Below are 16,963 nucleotides of genomic sequence, written 5' to 3' on the forward strand. Positions count from 1 at the left end.
TTATATTTAAGTTGCTTTGTACTTTATTATTTATTTTTGCAAAACCAAAGAGCAGAGCTATCAAGTCTTTTAAGCATTGATTAGAAGGAATCTATCAAAATACCACTTATTAGTGGTGCAATAAGTTAGTATCTGCCCCAAAAACGGGTCTGAAAATATAGGCTGAAATGTGGTTAAGGCAGCTTTGAGTTGTTTTGCTTTTGACATCATTGAAAGGGAGCATTGTTAATAACAAAATTTCACTTAAGGTAGAATACACCTTGGGGACAGATATTCGGAATCAAACTTTTACGATTATTTTCTGATATAGCACTTGTGGGGGCTCATTTTAAAGCTCTTGGTGTATTTTACCATCTTTAATAGTTTTTCAAAAACCAAAAAATTTTTATTTTTCTTCATAGAGTTAGCACAGGGATAGTGGCCATTTTGAATATCAAATATTGGTAAATCTTGGGTAATTTGTGCTCTCGTACCAAAATTTGTATGATGACCCCCGATTTTTATTCTTGATTTTGAAAGAGAATGGTTGAAGTATTCCGTGAGGAAAGTTTGAGCAAAAGTTTAAGTCTTTCACTTTCGAGGTGCACACTACCATACAACTTGCTGATTTACAAATAACAGTAATAAGGTATACTGAGCTTGAAAATTAATAATAATTGCATCATCTGTATTAACAGAATGGGAAATCTTCATTGAAACACGAAAATGACAATTCTGTATGTTTTTCTTTATTTCAAAATGACTCCACTCTGCCCTTTTCACTGCAATGGTGTGGACCTATTTACATGGAATTGTGGGTGAACGGCTGTAGTGTACCATTTTTTTTGCAAATTTAATGCCCTGCGACTTCCATGTGGGGGCTCTCACATATCATTGATAATACCATCAGGCAATGAAAATCTCATCTACACGCATAGTATATTGTTTTACAGATGATTAAAAAATCTCAAATTTACACTCTGACTCATTCTACCTGACATCAAGCGATTTTTAGACAGTTCATTCAGATTGTAAATTTCATGGCAGCTGCAGAATTAAAGATCAATGAATGTGATGTATGTTTCCATACAACATCACATTTTCAAGTTCAAGTGTAAATGTTCTCAAGTTCCATGTACCAACACTTAGCAGTTCAATCACTGCAAAATCCGCAGGAATAAAATAATGTAAATAGTCCAGAATTTGTTTGTGGAAAATTAGACAATGGATGACATTTAAGGACCATGTAGCTATCCATTCAATGAATTAGATTAATTTTTTCCTGATTCTTTTTCTGAGAAACAAGTCTTATAAGAAAAAAGTCACTTTGGATTTCTATATCGTTTTGGTCTTCTTGTAAGTATCAAGTTTATTACATGAAAAACCAATTATTATAATAATCATTAGTTCTAAGTGAAACGTGCTCATTGCTATAAAAATGCCAGAGTTCACCTGGAAATTCTGATTACCAGATGGGTAGATACTTGCATACTAGAATTAAAATATATTACTGCATAACAATGACACTTTTGAGCATGTAATGTGTAATAGCATTGGTTTTCATCAATGAATCTTCCTATTTTGTCCTTCTACATAAATTGATTCAACCACAACTGCGAAGTTAGAAATTTTGAAATCGTGAAAACACTGCAATTCGGATTAAAGCATTTAAATGTCATAGCACATCACAAACTTCTATACATACCATAGAGGGTGGCCTTTTTGACATGTTATTTAATTTTATGAAAGCTTTAGGGGATAATCAAAAGGCATTCATCGTAATGTCACAGAAGTGAAACTATTACTGAAACACTTGTGCAAAACCCAGAGCTTGACAAATCTTTAAGTAGCAGATCAAACCAGTCATGAAGTTGAATGTAAATTGGCAGTGATTACTGGCTTGTTGTAGGTGTCAACATAGACATGGAAATTGGTATAGCTGACGTATTGACTGACAGCTGATTGGCTATTTCCATAGCTGTGCTATTCAGTGGGTCTGGGCTAAGTATGGTAGCTCCTTGTAAGGATGTTGAGACCTCCATTGACTGTTGGAGTAACTGCTGGGTGATCTGCTGATCTGTGGGGATGCTCAGCTCCTGCACTGCTGTCGTCTGGGTGTGTGTTAAGGGTTGTGTTGTGGGTAGCTGGGAGGAAAGTCTGGGTGTGGCTGGACTAAGTGGTTGTGGGCTGACTGAGTTCAGACTTTGGAGCACTGTGTGAGGTGCTAGGCTGGTTTGGCCGTGGGGGTTTGAATTATTAGGGTGGTGAATGTTCTGTTGGCTGATACTCAGAGCTGGGGTTTGAAGATCGTGTTGTCCAATGCCACTCTGTGATACATGTATGATATTCTGAGGAATCAGAGTCTGCTCAACACTTTGTTGTTGTACTGCCATGTTCTGTGGATTCAACACTTGGTTGATGTTGATGGCCTGGTTCACAGACTCACTGTTATGTGTCTGCACTATTTCCTGTGCCTGGGCGTTGCTGTTATTGGCACTCTGATTGGCCAAGGATGCTAGTAACTGACTCTTTATGGCTTGAATTATCAAGTCTGTCATTGGTTGCTGCTGTTGTTGTTGTTGCTGTTGTTGTTGTTGTTGTTGCTGTTGTTGTTGTTGTTGCTGTTGTTGCTGTTGCACTTGCTGAGGTGTGCTGTGGTTGGCCTGCTGCAGTGCAATACTGAGACTGTAACTTGGTGGCGGTGGCTGATTTGTGTTCTCTTCAGGGCTCTCCTGTTGCTGTATTGTCTGCTGCTGTTGTTGCTGCTGCTGCTGTTGTTGTTGAAGCAACTGAGCAATAGATTGAGTGACATGTTGCAAGTTAATGTTCTGGTCCAAGCCTGATTGGTGGATCAGCACCTGTTGCTGGGTACCAACTTGTTGCTGTTGCTCTTGTTGTTGTTGTTGTTGTTGCTGCTGCTGTTGTTGTTGCTGTTGCTGAACATGTTGGATCTGAAGCTGGATGATCTGCTGTTGTCTTTGTAATTGCTGTTGTTGTACCTGCAGTTGCCTCTCAAGCTGCTGTAGCTGATCTTGCTGTTCTGACAATTGAGCCTGTCACGGAAAGATATCGGGGTTAAAGTCAACACTACATACAACATTGTTTATGATGTTAACATCTTGTTACAGGGAGATAGTTTTTACTTCTACCTCTGTACCCAAAATGAAAATACTTTTGCCTAGTGATTTTAATTGCTTAGGTTACTTAATCTATGGACATTACAAATTACACCATGTTGGGTATACTACTGTAACAATTTAATGAAACGCTGTTCTTCAGGTGATAAGACAGGTCCAGTACCTTTGTGTGCCATTGTATCACACATTGTATCTTCAGGTACACACATTTCTCTGCCAAGTTTCAAACAAATTTGGGGCTATGAATAAGTATCAAAGCTATGATTATCATTATTTCTGAATCATCATTTTCATTACTCATCCAACAGGCGAACCCAATTACAGGGCAAGGTACCCACAACCAACTACCCAATGGAGCACTGAGGAGTAAAGTGCCTTGCTCAGGGACACAACACCGTGCTGGATCGAGTCTCAAACTCACCATCCTTTGACGGTGAGTCCGTTACTCTGGACGTACTGGGTCTCAAACTCACCATCGTCCAATTATGAGTCAGGTACCCTATGATGTGTACTTGTACATTATCTACGAATGATACATTCTGGTAAGGTGAATTACTGAAAATTCATAACATCATCTGGATTTGAGAAATAAGGCAACATCATCTTTACCTGAGTAAGTTGTTGAGAAGTCAATGAAATGGCATTTGCTAAAGCATCAACACTCCCCGGTGATGAAATAGATGTATGTGAACTTGACGCTTTGCTGGAACTTTTTTGTGTTTTGGTACTCTTTGCCTGTCGTGGATTCTCTTTCCAGTATTTCTTCAGGCCATGTGGTGGTGGTTCTCTATTACCTCCTGTTCTTTTCATCTGGTCATTGACCCTTCCTATGGTGCTGTGACTGCAGCCTGTCACCCAGCTGATGAACTTGTAACAGTTGAGTCTGGCACCCCCTGATTGGTAAACACAGAAAGTAGTCGTAAAACGGCCATATCACTTAGGATTTTCCTTGGCAGGAAATAAATCAGCCAGAACAACTATGTGATAATACTCTCTTTAAGGAAATTACTGCCCGTCTGGGGTTGGTAATTTCTGGCCAGGCAACTGAAGCCTACATATAAATGTTACAGTTACCTGCCATATGCACAGGTTGAAATAATAATTTTTGGTTTTGCTGAGATCAGAGGTGGGCTACAGGTATGCAGTATGTGAGACATAATTATTGGGGTAGATATTATGGCTGGCAACTTCTCAAAGATGCCTGCCAACATATCTGGTTGCTATTTTCAATTTACACTGACTATACCAAATACACTAACCTTGCATTTCTTCTACAAAATGGGTGTGTGAAAATGACTGATTGTAACATCAACTTTGAAAGTATACTGGACTTCTAGAGATTTTCGTTGTGAAATTCCTCAATTAACTCACACAACATTAAAAAACAATGGAAATACGTCTATCTAAAATATGAATTCTACATCTTGGTAGGATGTTGAAGAAGTTTCACACAAGACAGAAAAATTCTCAATGTATTACACAGCAAATGATGCATTTTTAATGACTATTCACCCAGCTCAGCTTGGCAATTACGATAAATATGACTATGAGCAGATCATGATCATGAATTCTACAATTCAATATCTTTACCTGAAGGTGTCAACATCTCTGCTAAGACTCTTCTGGCTTCAACTTGACCAGAAATTGCTCTGGACCGCCATGTTTCTAGCAAACACAAATGTGATCTGGCCATCTGCAAGAACAATATGAAATGCCGGCTATGGAGTTTATTGCTACGTGATGACAAAGAGTCTCGTATTGACAAACAAAATGTTTCACTGTATTTCATTTGATCTCATGCAGTCACCGTAATTGCAGGCTCTACATTTACAGTCACCTCTGGTCAAACTGATTTATCTTGCATTTTCTCTTTTAAAAAGTTCTTTTCCCTTTACTGAAACACTTTGGTACCTATTTCTTGACTGGAGACATTAAGTTAACTTTGATAAGGTAATCGTATGCATCATATTGCCCCACAAGCAAAGTGTCTTCTTAAAATTATATACTTACCATCACACAGTTATCAATACAACATCTTTCCTTGGGAAGATCTATCAATGGTTTCATCAACCCCAAAGCTGCTTTTCCCTTCTGTCTCTCAGCTCTAACGCCTTTTTCAGGATCAGTCTTTAGTTTCTTGTGCAGGAAGTTATTGGAGTACATGAGAACTCGCTGAGTGGCTCGCTCACAGAACTTCAACTGTTCTCTCAGGTACTTCCTCTTTGTCAGCACAAACTCTTCAAATTCCTTGGATTTCCTCTGGCCATTGCCTAGACCAATATTTTTGACTCTGGAGTAGGATTGGTGAAAATAAATGATGATAGATTTGTTATGTATGGTAGTAGGGAGTTTTCAAATTATATATCTACTTTAACCCTTTCACCACCATGGTTTGTCCCAAATCCATTGTTTTCTATGGTAAAATTAGACCTCTACACAGGGAACTGGGGGTGAAAGGGTTAATCAGTTTCCCTTTCAAAATCACCATGCTATTTCAACAAGGAATACCTTCCTGCCTACTAAGGGAAGGGAAAATGTTGGGACAGGATTCACTTTTATATCAGCCTCAAATTTATTCAAGAGTACCGCGACTTAATATTTTGTAAGAACTGGCCAAAAAAAGATGTAAAATATACAAAACAAACTGAAGTATTCTGAAAATAAAAATAAATGTATAAACACTTATTGTAGAATAAGTCTTTTTAGCTAGCATCCTTTTTTAGGAAATTGAGCTAAGTGTTAAAATTCGCTAATTTAAGATACCGCTATTTTAAACTTTTCCTCCATATTTGTTATGGTCAAGATGCCATGTCAGCTAAATTGAAAACCCGCTGATTGCAAAAAGCATGCAGCTAATTTAAAGTGTTTTACAGTACTTTTTTGGTTTTCCATTTGGTCCTATAGTTGTGGACTCATCGTAACATTTTCTTTGACTCAATGTCTTGGCTTCTTTGACAATCAACAATAAAGACTGGGCCCGTCTTCTGCTTTCTTGCATGTCACCTGTAGATAAATCATGGCAGAGAAAGTAACACAAAGATGTATTATCGCACATGTATGACACTGAAAGTGTGTTATCAATTTGTTTAACCTTTTGAGCGCCAAAGTCTACTTTTGTCCCTGTTATAAAATAATCCCTGTCAATTTTTCTCAGATTTTCGCCAAATTTTTGAGAAAAAAACTGTAGCCAATGAAATGTGATGCCATTTGGTCCAAAATTATCAAAAAATTACAGAAAAATTCATAAAAATTGGTAAAATGTTGCACTAAAATTTTGGCACGAAAAATTTACAGCGGTCAAAGGGTTAACCCTGATTTGGCTACAAGCATTGTCAAGCAATATTCTGCAGGTTACCATAAACAGGTATACAAGTTGGTAAATCTGTAGATGATATGAAAGTTTCATCACAGCCCACAGACTAGTTAATCCATAAATCAACACATTTTTAATGGGTACAGTTCATTTGCATATATGTGCACTGTTCAGTTGACACAGTGTTATGTCCAAAACTTCAAAAATAAACCAGAAGAAATGAGTCACCTTTGAACCATGCACTCAGAGAATTAATTATAGGCTTTTGATGGGGACTGTGAAGCCAAAGTTTAACTAGACTGTTACAGAAAACCCTGATGAATTGGCATTCTTTGTAATGTCTGACGTCTGACAATTGGACAATGAATCATTCCCTCCATCTTTGTGTTTCTATACAACATGTTGACTTCCACAGTGACAGTTGATGTGCAGAGGAAAATATAGATGTTAAGGTGTTGGTACTGCTTGATGAATGGAATTATAGCATTCTTACCGTCATTTATTATGTATGTCTGCATACAGCCACATGATTTGGTCTTGAAGTGTGGACAGGAAAGACGCTGAGCTGGAAAGAAAAGAACAGTTGTAAGTTGGCAGCAAAACTGTTGTTCAGTTCTGCTAGAAAGTCTGTGGTACGAATATTCTATTACCGGTACCTATGCACTTTAAGGACAGATTTTCAGAAACATTGTACTTCTGAAATCATATTACTAATTGAATTTTTCTTTTTTTCTTAAAGTCACATTATGGTTTATAAATGTACAGGCCTGACTTTGTGATTGTACGTACACAACAGCATCTGTACCTAAACCATGTTGCATTCAAAGAAAAGAAATATTTGCATATGAAAACATGTACAATGAACATTTCACCGTTATATTTTTGGTATGTGCAAGTTTTGTATCTTGGACTTCATGTGTATATAATGCTACACTCCCACATTTTAACAGTTCAATCTTACACAGAATATTGTCTTCAATCTTAAACTTCTCTGACGTTCATACTCTTTACCAGGATATGCAGAAACTGTAACACAAATGAAATTTATACTGATCAATCCCCCACTCACCATCAGGGTCACCAAGTCCTTCCACAAGGGACTTTGCAAATTTTTGAGACTCATCTAAATATTTCCTTTTCTCTTCAGGACTGGGTTCAGGTTTGGGTTTCTTTGGTCTGGGTTGTCTCTGTCTATCAAATGACAAACCTGAAAAACAAAGGATGGAAAATAACGGGTAGTATTCATCACTAGAGGAAGTGAGAGGTTGGTCTTAAAACAGCCAGTAAAAGAAGAAAGTAATCAATAACATTCAACTACGGATAAGAATTGACAATTAAACTGCAACTGAAGATAATATACAAATAACAATATGTAAAAATAAATTGTATGTCATTCTTTTTTGTGTCAGATGGATCTGGAAATTCTGATGGAATTTTGAATAATAAATGGGTGACCATTGTCAAAGAAGTCAGCAGGGTCTTGTACAATGGTAAGGGAACTGTCACATACAACAAGATGGATTTGATAAACTCTTATTCTATAGCCAGGGCAATGCCATGGTTGTAGTGGAATTCTTGGGTCAGGGAAATTTCATAGTCAAGATACACTGACTAGTGTATGGTATTGATGAGAAGCGTCGTCATGGGAAATCATAACTTATTCTTACATGTGTGATACAACTTTAAAAATGTTTTATGATAAATTATATAATAACTATTTCAGGACAATTTTAATAATTCTACCTGCACTCTTCCTTGCTTCTTTTAACAACTGTAACCTATAACTATCAGTATACATGTCATTAAATGAGACAACAATTAAAATGATTCAACCAGACAGCACCTTTACATATTTTTCAACCCTCTGAACATTATTCTTGCTTGGCAGGGTATAGTGATCATTTTCTGTCTCATGGGTGTAAGCACAAAGCTGCAGACTTACCACAGGCATTGCATAGTGTAAGCACTTTCTGGGTGATAGGGTCTACTTTATGTCGAGGACTTGGCGTGTAGTCCCCTCGTTTGGTCTTGTTGATTTTCCTGGAAGGGTTGGTGATGTAAGGTGACTTGCACAAATCGCAACAAAATGGCTCTGAAAGGAAATAAAACATTTCTTCAGTGACATGCTCATGTGCAAAAAACAGTTTTTATCACAACAAGGTCTATGTATATTGCATACTTTGGGGTTGAGAATTTGCAGTGACAGCAAATACAGTCAGAAACTAATAGATGGAGGGCATGTTATTTTCATCACCTGCTTTCTGAGAATCCTTAGACTTCATTGTCTTGATGGGGTTGGGATTTTTCCGTGGTCTTTTCCTCTGTTTGCTGACAAGATCTTCAAGAGGTGAGTAAGATCTAGGCCTTCGAACTCTTTCACTCTTCCTCTGAGGCTGTTTGAAGACAGTACTTTTCTTGACCTGTGGAATATAGAGCAGTCCTCTTTGGGTTGAAGATATTTATTGAAAGGACAATAGTGTTAACTTTTGATAATATTTTCATTATTTCATTAAAATATTGGAAAATGTGTACATTTACTTCTTCTTTTCCTTACTGGATGTTGAAATAAATAGTGTTAGTTTTGAAAATAAAGTACATTGAGTAAAATATGCATTATTTTATTGTTGACAAGTGAATTCTCACTCAGGCTAAATTAATCCTCTTTCTACCAGGCACCATAGACAAACCACAGAAATAACAACGACTTGGGAGAAAGAGGATTAAGTTGGCAACAATGGCGCTGGACATTATACAGTAAGTGAGGCTACCCACGTCTCCATGATCCTTACACACGGACATCACTCACTGAACTGAAGCAAATTTCTTCTGTACACAGAACAGCTCGGTCCATATTTCAAAATTCTGGCAACATGGTAGTTTTGATAATCATAATTTTCTGATTTCTCACATGAATGAGAAGAATAAACCGTTTTCCAAGGAGGAGATAGCAATTTTGTAATTTTGTCGACATAGATTTTTGACAGCCATACACAATATTTTCAAGGAATCGTCAGCATAGATTTTTGACAGCTATAAACAATGTTTTCAAGGAAACTAAGGGAATAAGTTGCATCTGTGTTGGCAAAAGAAAGGGTATTGATTTTTTTTTAATGTTTGTGACAAAGGAAATTTGCGTGTCTGACAGGTGATATGATTAGACCATCTTCATTGCTGATAACTTTAACTTGAAAAATGTACATTTTTTAGCACCTCCAAACTTCGACTTCTTATTCAATTTACTCTTGAATTTTAAAAATAATCAATAATTTTGGAATATAGTTTTAACAAATAATCCTCAAATTAAATTCTAAATTTCAAATTGTTCAGAAACTGATAAAATTGAAGAAGCCCGTAGCAAATAATGTCCGAGTGCAAAAATCAAGGGGAATTGTGGGTACCCTCACTTACTGTGCATTACACACACATACAGGCTGTGTTGAAGATTCTAAGGCATTTCATCATGATTTTGGGAGTAGACTGAGATACTTTATTTTGAAAAAAAACTGATAATGGAAAATACCACATAACAAAAGTTAAAGTTGATGGAGCTTTTGAGTTGTAATGCTAACAATTTGTATACATCTTCCATTTCCCATAAGTTACACTGCAAAATGAAAATACAGAAGCACAATGCTGCTGTTTTTCCAAACTCTGTCACAAGTAGACTGTTTTTATTAAGGGGAGAACCATTTGACTTCAGGGGTAGGGGTGGAGGAAATAGGTATGGCAGCAATTTTTTTCCCCGCCACTGTGGCAGCAATTTTTTTTCTATTTTCTGTTTCTAGTTTTCTATTTTTTTTCTTCTTCTTCACCTGCCGACAATTGTTTTGTTTTGGAAAATCCTCCAGCCCCTACCCCAGAAATCAAATGGTTCTTCCCTAAGCAAAGGTAACTCAAGCTACAACAGCTCCAATTGGAGAAAATCACTGGAAAGAGAACACAAAATGTATTTTGCAATTAATAACTGCAAGTTCTACCTGTTGTGACTTGCTTGGTTCCTGGGTGCTTGCAATGCCTTCTGTGTTGGGAATGTTTACCACGTTGTCTGTGTCAGTTAAGGGTACACTGTCATTGTCTGTGCTGGCTATGGCTATACTGTGACTATCTGATGGGGACTCTGCATTTACCACTACCGAAACACCTGAAGAAAAATATAGTCTAGGTCAAAGTTGAGGTAGATTATCAAATTACTTTGTGTTTCACTGCCTATGACGGACAGAACTTTTCATTCTCAATCTCAACTTGATGTTTATAGTGGGAAAAAATTACGTTGAACCCTTTTGGTATTAATGTTCGTCATTTTTGTATTCCTTTCAGTTACAAGTATAATGAATATGATGTTAATATTATCAAAAGTCAAAGTTATATTTAACAATTTTGTATTTCTATGGTGCAAAACTGTTGCACCACTCGTCTTCTGCACTTAAAGATACACCAAATACTAGCAATTGTTGTCTAATACCAGAGAAATTTTTCATAGTATCCTGGGTGTTGAATAGTTTTAGTCAATTGAAACATTCAGGAAAATTTTATGTGTGTGCCGATGCACAAAAAACCCTGGCAAGTCTTAGACAGGTCTAAAAATCAACACTTTGCCCTATCGGATTCTTCTTTTGGAACCCTACAAATTAACAGAATGGCTAAAATTTTCCAACAATCCACACCAGCATCAATATATACCCAGAGACCTTTCCTATTTCAAAGCACAGGAGGTGTGTGTGATATAAAATCATTCTGAAATACAGTAAAAATCCTCTGCTGCTGCTGATATACATCAAACACGTAAGCTGAGCTGGCAGGGGTGACATTTGTGGGACCACTGCATGATGTACTCAGTTCATTCTAACATAATCAAACAGTGATATTGCCGGGATATCATACCTAATGTACACAGGTCAGGCAAAATAAACCCAATGATATTGTTGTTTGCAAAAGACTGCTTCATAAGCCACTGACATAATACATATAACTAAAGCATTACACTAAAATTAAACAAGGCGACATTGTCGACAACTTTATAAAGGCAGTTGCTATGTTTGTGAAAAGTCTGCCATATAACCTGATAAATTGTTATAATTTATGAAATCATTATCAATTTCCCTGCTGTTCAATAATATTTCCCCTAAATTCCAGCTGGAAAAATGCTGTTCAAGAGCAATCCAAATTCACTGGCGGCCAGCTTCTAATGAAAACAAGTAAATACATGTGAAACATCAGGAAAATGAAAGCTAATGACATTTCCTCACACCCTAGCTGGCCCAAGGCCACGTTGTCTTAAAAAATACCATGAATTCAGATGTTGTGAAACTGAAAATAATCCGAACAAAGTCTAACGTCATTTCAATCAATAAAAGATCTATTAATCATTAATTTCTGTTTTTCAGACGTAATTTTGAATCAACCATTTTTTCTTTAATTATTCATTCTAAAATGGAAAAGGAATTTTACTTTAAATATTTAGAAAGGCTTTTACACATCTTTAAAAATTGATTGGCTTCAAAACTCTACCCCAAAATGATAAATGCAACATTTCGTCCGACTAACAAAAAATAAACTGGATTACTTCATTGAAAATATTTTTTATGGGAGTGAAAATATAATTTCTTACAGTTATTTTAATTTTCAATTTTTGGACGCTTGATTCCCTATCTCTGTACTTACAACCAACCCTTCCAGTTCCTCCCTAAAAATAACTTGTCAGTTGTACATCTCTGTTGAAATTCCTCCCAAATCCAGTTTCTGGAATTGTGGACAGTGTTATTGTATCTACTAAAGTTGGTGGTAAAACTATGCCATTGAGCAAGAGTCAATACTAGATTTTATAACGTTCACATGAATATATAATAGGAAAGTGTGCAAAGTTACAATCACTAGAATTAGAAATGAACCTCTGCTATATATAACAGTAAGGGCCACGGAGGAGCCCACGCATCCATTCTAATAATGGAAGCCCACACACATGGCGTTTCACGTTATCAGAGAAGCCCTACAAAACTAACACGATTTAATCCTGTACATGTGCAGAACGTCTACATAATTAAAACGGGCTGATACAAATGTGACGAGGACTTCCAGCAGAAATGGTTCAAGCTGCTGACTGTAACAGAGCTCTCTAAAGATGGGTGGCATTTTGAAAACACCGCCCTGGATCACCTGTGTCAAATTGTCATTTCAGGGCGACAAAAGTAATTGAAGGTTGATAAACTCCTAGGTTTGGAGAATTGCCTATTTCAAACAGACCCCAACAAGGGAGAATATGGATTTCAACGACAGAACATACCTTCAAGGAACTCACAATCCCGGTTTATATTTTCTGCAAGACTTTGTACTGAGCAAATGTTTCCACCATCTTGAGCGCTATGAAGCACAATAATTTGGTGTTCTTGGTTTTGTTCATTACCATTTTCTTCATTATTCGTCGGGGGAAGCTCCAGTGTCGACGCCATATTTGCCAAATTTATCGCAGCTTCTCTTTACCTGCCGTTAATGTACCAGGTAACCTGTGTAATCCGTAAAAAAGGCATGCTTTGCATCTATCCGTACGGTTATTCAGAGTACAGGGCCTGAAAGGGCAGGTGGTACATACCAATTTGTTTGAGGGGGTTAGGAAGGAAGGGAACGAAGCCATTTGTCATGGTTAACGACATGTCACCATCAAATTTGTCTATTATAATCAGTGTATGTTATTATGTTTCCGCTGCTAAAAGTGAATCTTAATCAAACCGGGTAAACGTTTTAAATTCCAAATCACATTTTTGAGCCGCCCGCCTCTTCTTCGAACTTCAGACAACCCAACATGGCGACCATCGTGCTAGAACCTAGTCTTGCCAATATGCAGTACGTACAAGATCAGTTAATATAATAAGCACTCTCGACGATTTTCCAAGCCCGGTGAGTTTGCATTTGCATCGTAGATAAATATTAGGAATCAAGAATTGCGCATGTTGATGCACTTGGCGATTTTCAGCTAACTGTTTCGACATGGCGCACCTATCAGACTGGTCAATCGTATATACTTTCATTGACACACAGCGGAAGTGTCCGTGTCCAGTCCATAGAACAAGTTGAGTCACATCGTGCATCGTATTATTGTGTGTAGTAATCGAACACACCTTGAAGTAAGGGTCGCATGCCCACGGTCCTGTTAACTTGATCGAAGTGCACGTTTACTGTACAGCAGCTGCAGACAATCAAAACCTAATGCATAGCCTAAAATTGACGTGTGAGTAAAATGCAGGATTTCTTCCAGGAGACAAATTGTTCAGAACCTCAAGGTCGACCAAGTTTAAGTCCGGACTGCATCACTGCAGACCTGATAGTGACATGGACCGTTTTCTCATGATCGAGCGCAAATCCAGCCACAGTTTGGCAGACGAAAGATTTGTATATTTTTTTAGAAGGGTTCAGTAACTCGCCCATTTCAGAGAAAATAGCCGTGTTTGCAATCTGTGATGAACTCTTTTGTCATTTAAACACATGCACCATAAACAAACACGTATGAACTTGGTGGTTTCGGGTGTCATTAATAAAACATATGTGTGCAGTACCTTTATGCATCATGTTATCTTTTCCTCTTGAAGATTATATGCACCATCCCTTGGTTTCACAGAATGAGGAAGTGAAGGGATACGATGTAGTTGCAAAGCTTGAAAAGTTTTGTTCATGATTTTATTAATTACCTTTCCCATGTTTTCACAAAACAGTACACATTTACTCATGTCCACAAGAATGTTTTAAGCAATTGCTATTTAAATTTTAATGCAACATATGTTTAGTTCAGCAATATTTATATCACATTGGTGATCTTTGGTGGCACATTTTATTTTTCCAGACCAAGGTTAATGCCATAACAGAAATATGAGACGTTCTGATGGGCGAAGACGACGGAGCTCTGGGAGGAGTGACGGGGAAAGGACAAGTGACTCAAATAAGACAGTATTTATGACTGGAAACAGCATTATCAGAACAAGATCACAGTTGAAAGATGAAACTCTTCCAAAGGAAAGTAAAATAGTTGAACAAAAGCCAGAACCAGAAAAAAGTAAACACTTAAGCCCCAGGGGGAGAGGGAGGGGAAGAGGTAGGGGTAGGGGTCGGGTGCCATCCCCAAAGGGAAGTCACATTGCCTCACCGCATTTTACACGGTCATGTTCAACAAGGAACTCTTCACCAGGAAGGGCAGATCATGTGACCACCACCCAGAGTAATCAATCAGATACTTCAAAAGTGACTAACATCACAAGCCAGCCTGTTTCTTCTCCGACAAATTCACCCAGCAAGCTAAAAGATGCTCATAAAGAGGAACATGCAGAAAAGGATCATTCCAACAAAACACCAATCACAGAAGAAGATGAAGTATCGAGTAATTTGAATGGTAACATTGTTACCCAATCAGAGGATATTAAACAGAATGCTTTGGCAGATGCAAAGAAAGATCCTGCAAAATCTGCTGGAATAGACACTGACATTGAGAAAATCAATGAAGGTCAAAAAGTGGAAAATGTGAACAACGAACAGGAAACACAGCCATCACAGAAACACACTAGCACCGAAACTGGTGTAGACAAAAGTACAACAAGTACTTCAATGCAAAACGAAAAGGTTACCATTCAAAATGAGAAAGATGGAAAAAATACTAAAAAGACAGGAGAGCAAGCCACAGACGTGATTGGACACTATCCACGGACAAGGAGATTGTCAGCAAGGGAAAGGCAGTTATCAGGGGATGTTTCTAAAGAGAAAACTACAGATCAAAATATGAAAAAGACAATTATCAAAACTGAGCCTGAAATCTCACCCATCCGTTGCAGTCCAAGGAGGGGAAGAGGATATTCGAGTCTCTCCAATAGCAATGCCAGGGTGAATTTGAACAATAAATTGCAAAGTACTGAGGATGATGGACAGAAGGATAAAACTAATAGCAATGCTGATCTGCCTGTGAAAACAGACAAAGGTAAACTAAGCACATGTACTGAAGCTTCAGAAAAACCTTTAACCACTGACACTGATATTCAGATGTCTAAGGAGGGTGACACCTCAGAAAATTCTGATGTGGCTGTTCTGACTGAGGACACAGGTACAAACGCAGCTGAAAAAGCTGTACAAGAAGAGAATGTTAGACAAGTGGATGCACAGTCTGCTGCCAGTGTCGTTAGCTGTGACCATGACTACTTTGCCACCTCAAAGCCAGGAAGAGTTTCTAGGGATACTAATGATGATGATGATGAATATGATGATGGTGATGATGAGTCCGATGATTCAGATGAATCAGATGATGACGATGATAATTCTGAGATTGAAGTGATGGACGTTGATAGTGTCACTTCACAGAACAAACTCATGAGCACCACTCAGGGACCCACCTTTGCTAATTCTGCAGTCTCCGCCATAAGTGCAGAAACAGTGGGCAAAAACAAACAAGGTGAAACTGTTATGATCCCAGTACACACAACCACAAATATTCCCATTTCAAAAGACACCACGAGTCAGATAATTTCACAAAGCCTCATGAATCAAACTTTAATTGTCCAATCGACATCAAGTGAAATGACGCTTAAAAGCGAAACAAACGTTTTTAGTAGCCCGACCCATGGAAGAGCAATGACTCAAACTGCGGTGTCTGCACTAACAAACAGAGCAAGTCCTAGGGGAAGAGGTCGGAAGAGAGGGGCCAGTCCTCGACAGAATCCCAAAAATCTCAAGGCTGCATCAACAGTGAGTGCGGCATTCTCCAGAGACACTGTCAATCAAAACGAAACCCTTGACAATAGGTTAAAGGTCAGTGAAGTCAAAGATGGTTCAGAGCATGACAGGAATGGTGAGCCATCAACATCCAATGAATCAACAGACTACAGAGCTAAAATTCTTGGATTAAAGCGGAAATATAGCTCACTAGAAGAGGATGAGGACAGTAACTATGGAAACAAATTATATGATGCATCAGACATTGATGATCCATTTTTCTTTGAGTCTGATCATGCAGCGATGAAAGGAAATAAAGAGTAAGTAATGTTTTTGTTGTATGTGACAATTACAAACAACTGCAGAGGGACAGTAGCAATGTGACTAAATATTGTTGCCATTACATTTGTTTTATAAAAACAAGATCTTCTTACTCTCTCAGAATTTGATGGAATACAAAGTATCAGCCTGGCCAACATGAACTATTGTTTAAAATATGCAATGTTATTGTTTAGGAATGAATACTAGTCGGGACTTAAATTCAACTGTCAATAATATCATTGGAACTAGCTGTGATATCGCAGCGGTACTTGTGGCGTGTATCAAACGCGCTCGGGTCAATGGGGTCATCGCCACAGTCCCGCTGCGAGCCAACGCATGGGCTTCGTTGGAAGTTTACTACGACACCGACCGGTGTCATAGATTTAGCTCGCAAAATAATGAACTATATTAGCTTTTGAATAAATAAACTTGTATCATCTTTATCATTGACTATCTGAGACTCATTCTGTACGCCTGCTAACTACCTTGACGATGAGACGATTTTCCCGTGAGCCGTCGACGGTTTCTGCGA

General features: G+C 37.9%; 3 protein-coding genes across 5 annotated transcripts in view; 2 read left to right on the forward strand and 1 right to left on the reverse strand.

Moving 5' to 3' along the window:
* LOC139152722 (uncharacterized) lies at positions 1-13,557 on the reverse strand. 2 transcript variants are annotated; one of them, XM_070726032.1, is made up of 12 exons: positions 13,542-13,557; positions 12,710-12,929; positions 10,407-10,570; positions 8,684-8,849; positions 8,372-8,521; positions 7,499-7,636; positions 6,923-6,994; positions 5,993-6,119; positions 5,127-5,406; positions 4,707-4,809; positions 3,726-4,009; positions 1-3,032 (listed from the first exon to the last, which is right to left on the reverse strand). In XM_070726032.1, exons 2-12 carry the CDS (start codon positions 12,873-12,875, stop codon positions 1,872-1,874), a joined length of 2,811 nt encoding a protein of 936 aa, XP_070582133.1. In that variant the 5' UTR covers positions 12,876-12,929; positions 13,542-13,557; the 3' UTR covers positions 1-1,871. The 2 variants fall into 2 exon arrangements, with proteins under 2 accessions (XP_070582133.1, XP_070582134.1); XM_070726033.1 differs by lacking the exon at positions 13,542-13,557 and having other exon boundaries at positions 12,710-12,938.
* The window catches only part of LOC139152724 (UDP-glucuronosyltransferase 2C1-like), a 567,100-nt gene that overhangs the window by 310,996 nt on the left and 239,141 nt on the right, over positions 1-16,963 (forward strand). The gene's annotated exons all lie outside the window — the stretch shown is intronic.
* The window catches only part of LOC139152721 (ZZ-type zinc finger-containing protein 3-like), a 15,519-nt gene continuing 11,602 nt past the window's right edge, over positions 13,047-16,963 (forward strand). Inside the window, exons 1-2 of one of the 2 annotated variants that reach the window (XM_070726030.1) lie at positions 13,047-13,320; positions 14,261-16,430. In XM_070726030.1, the coding sequence (XP_070582131.1) occupies positions 14,287-16,430 (2,144 nt within the window). In that variant the 5' untranslated portion in view covers positions 13,047-13,320; positions 14,261-14,286. Of the gene's footprint in view, positions 13,321-13,517; positions 13,652-14,260; positions 16,431-16,963 lie in introns of those variants that run through there. The other variant, XM_070726031.1, reaches the window with a different exon arrangement.

This window comes from Ptychodera flava, chromosome 16 (genome assembly GCF_041260155.1).
Source record: "Ptychodera flava strain L36383 chromosome 16, AS_Pfla_20210202, whole genome shotgun sequence".
Classification (NCBI taxonomy): Eukaryota; Metazoa; Hemichordata; class Enteropneusta; family Ptychoderidae; genus Ptychodera; species Ptychodera flava.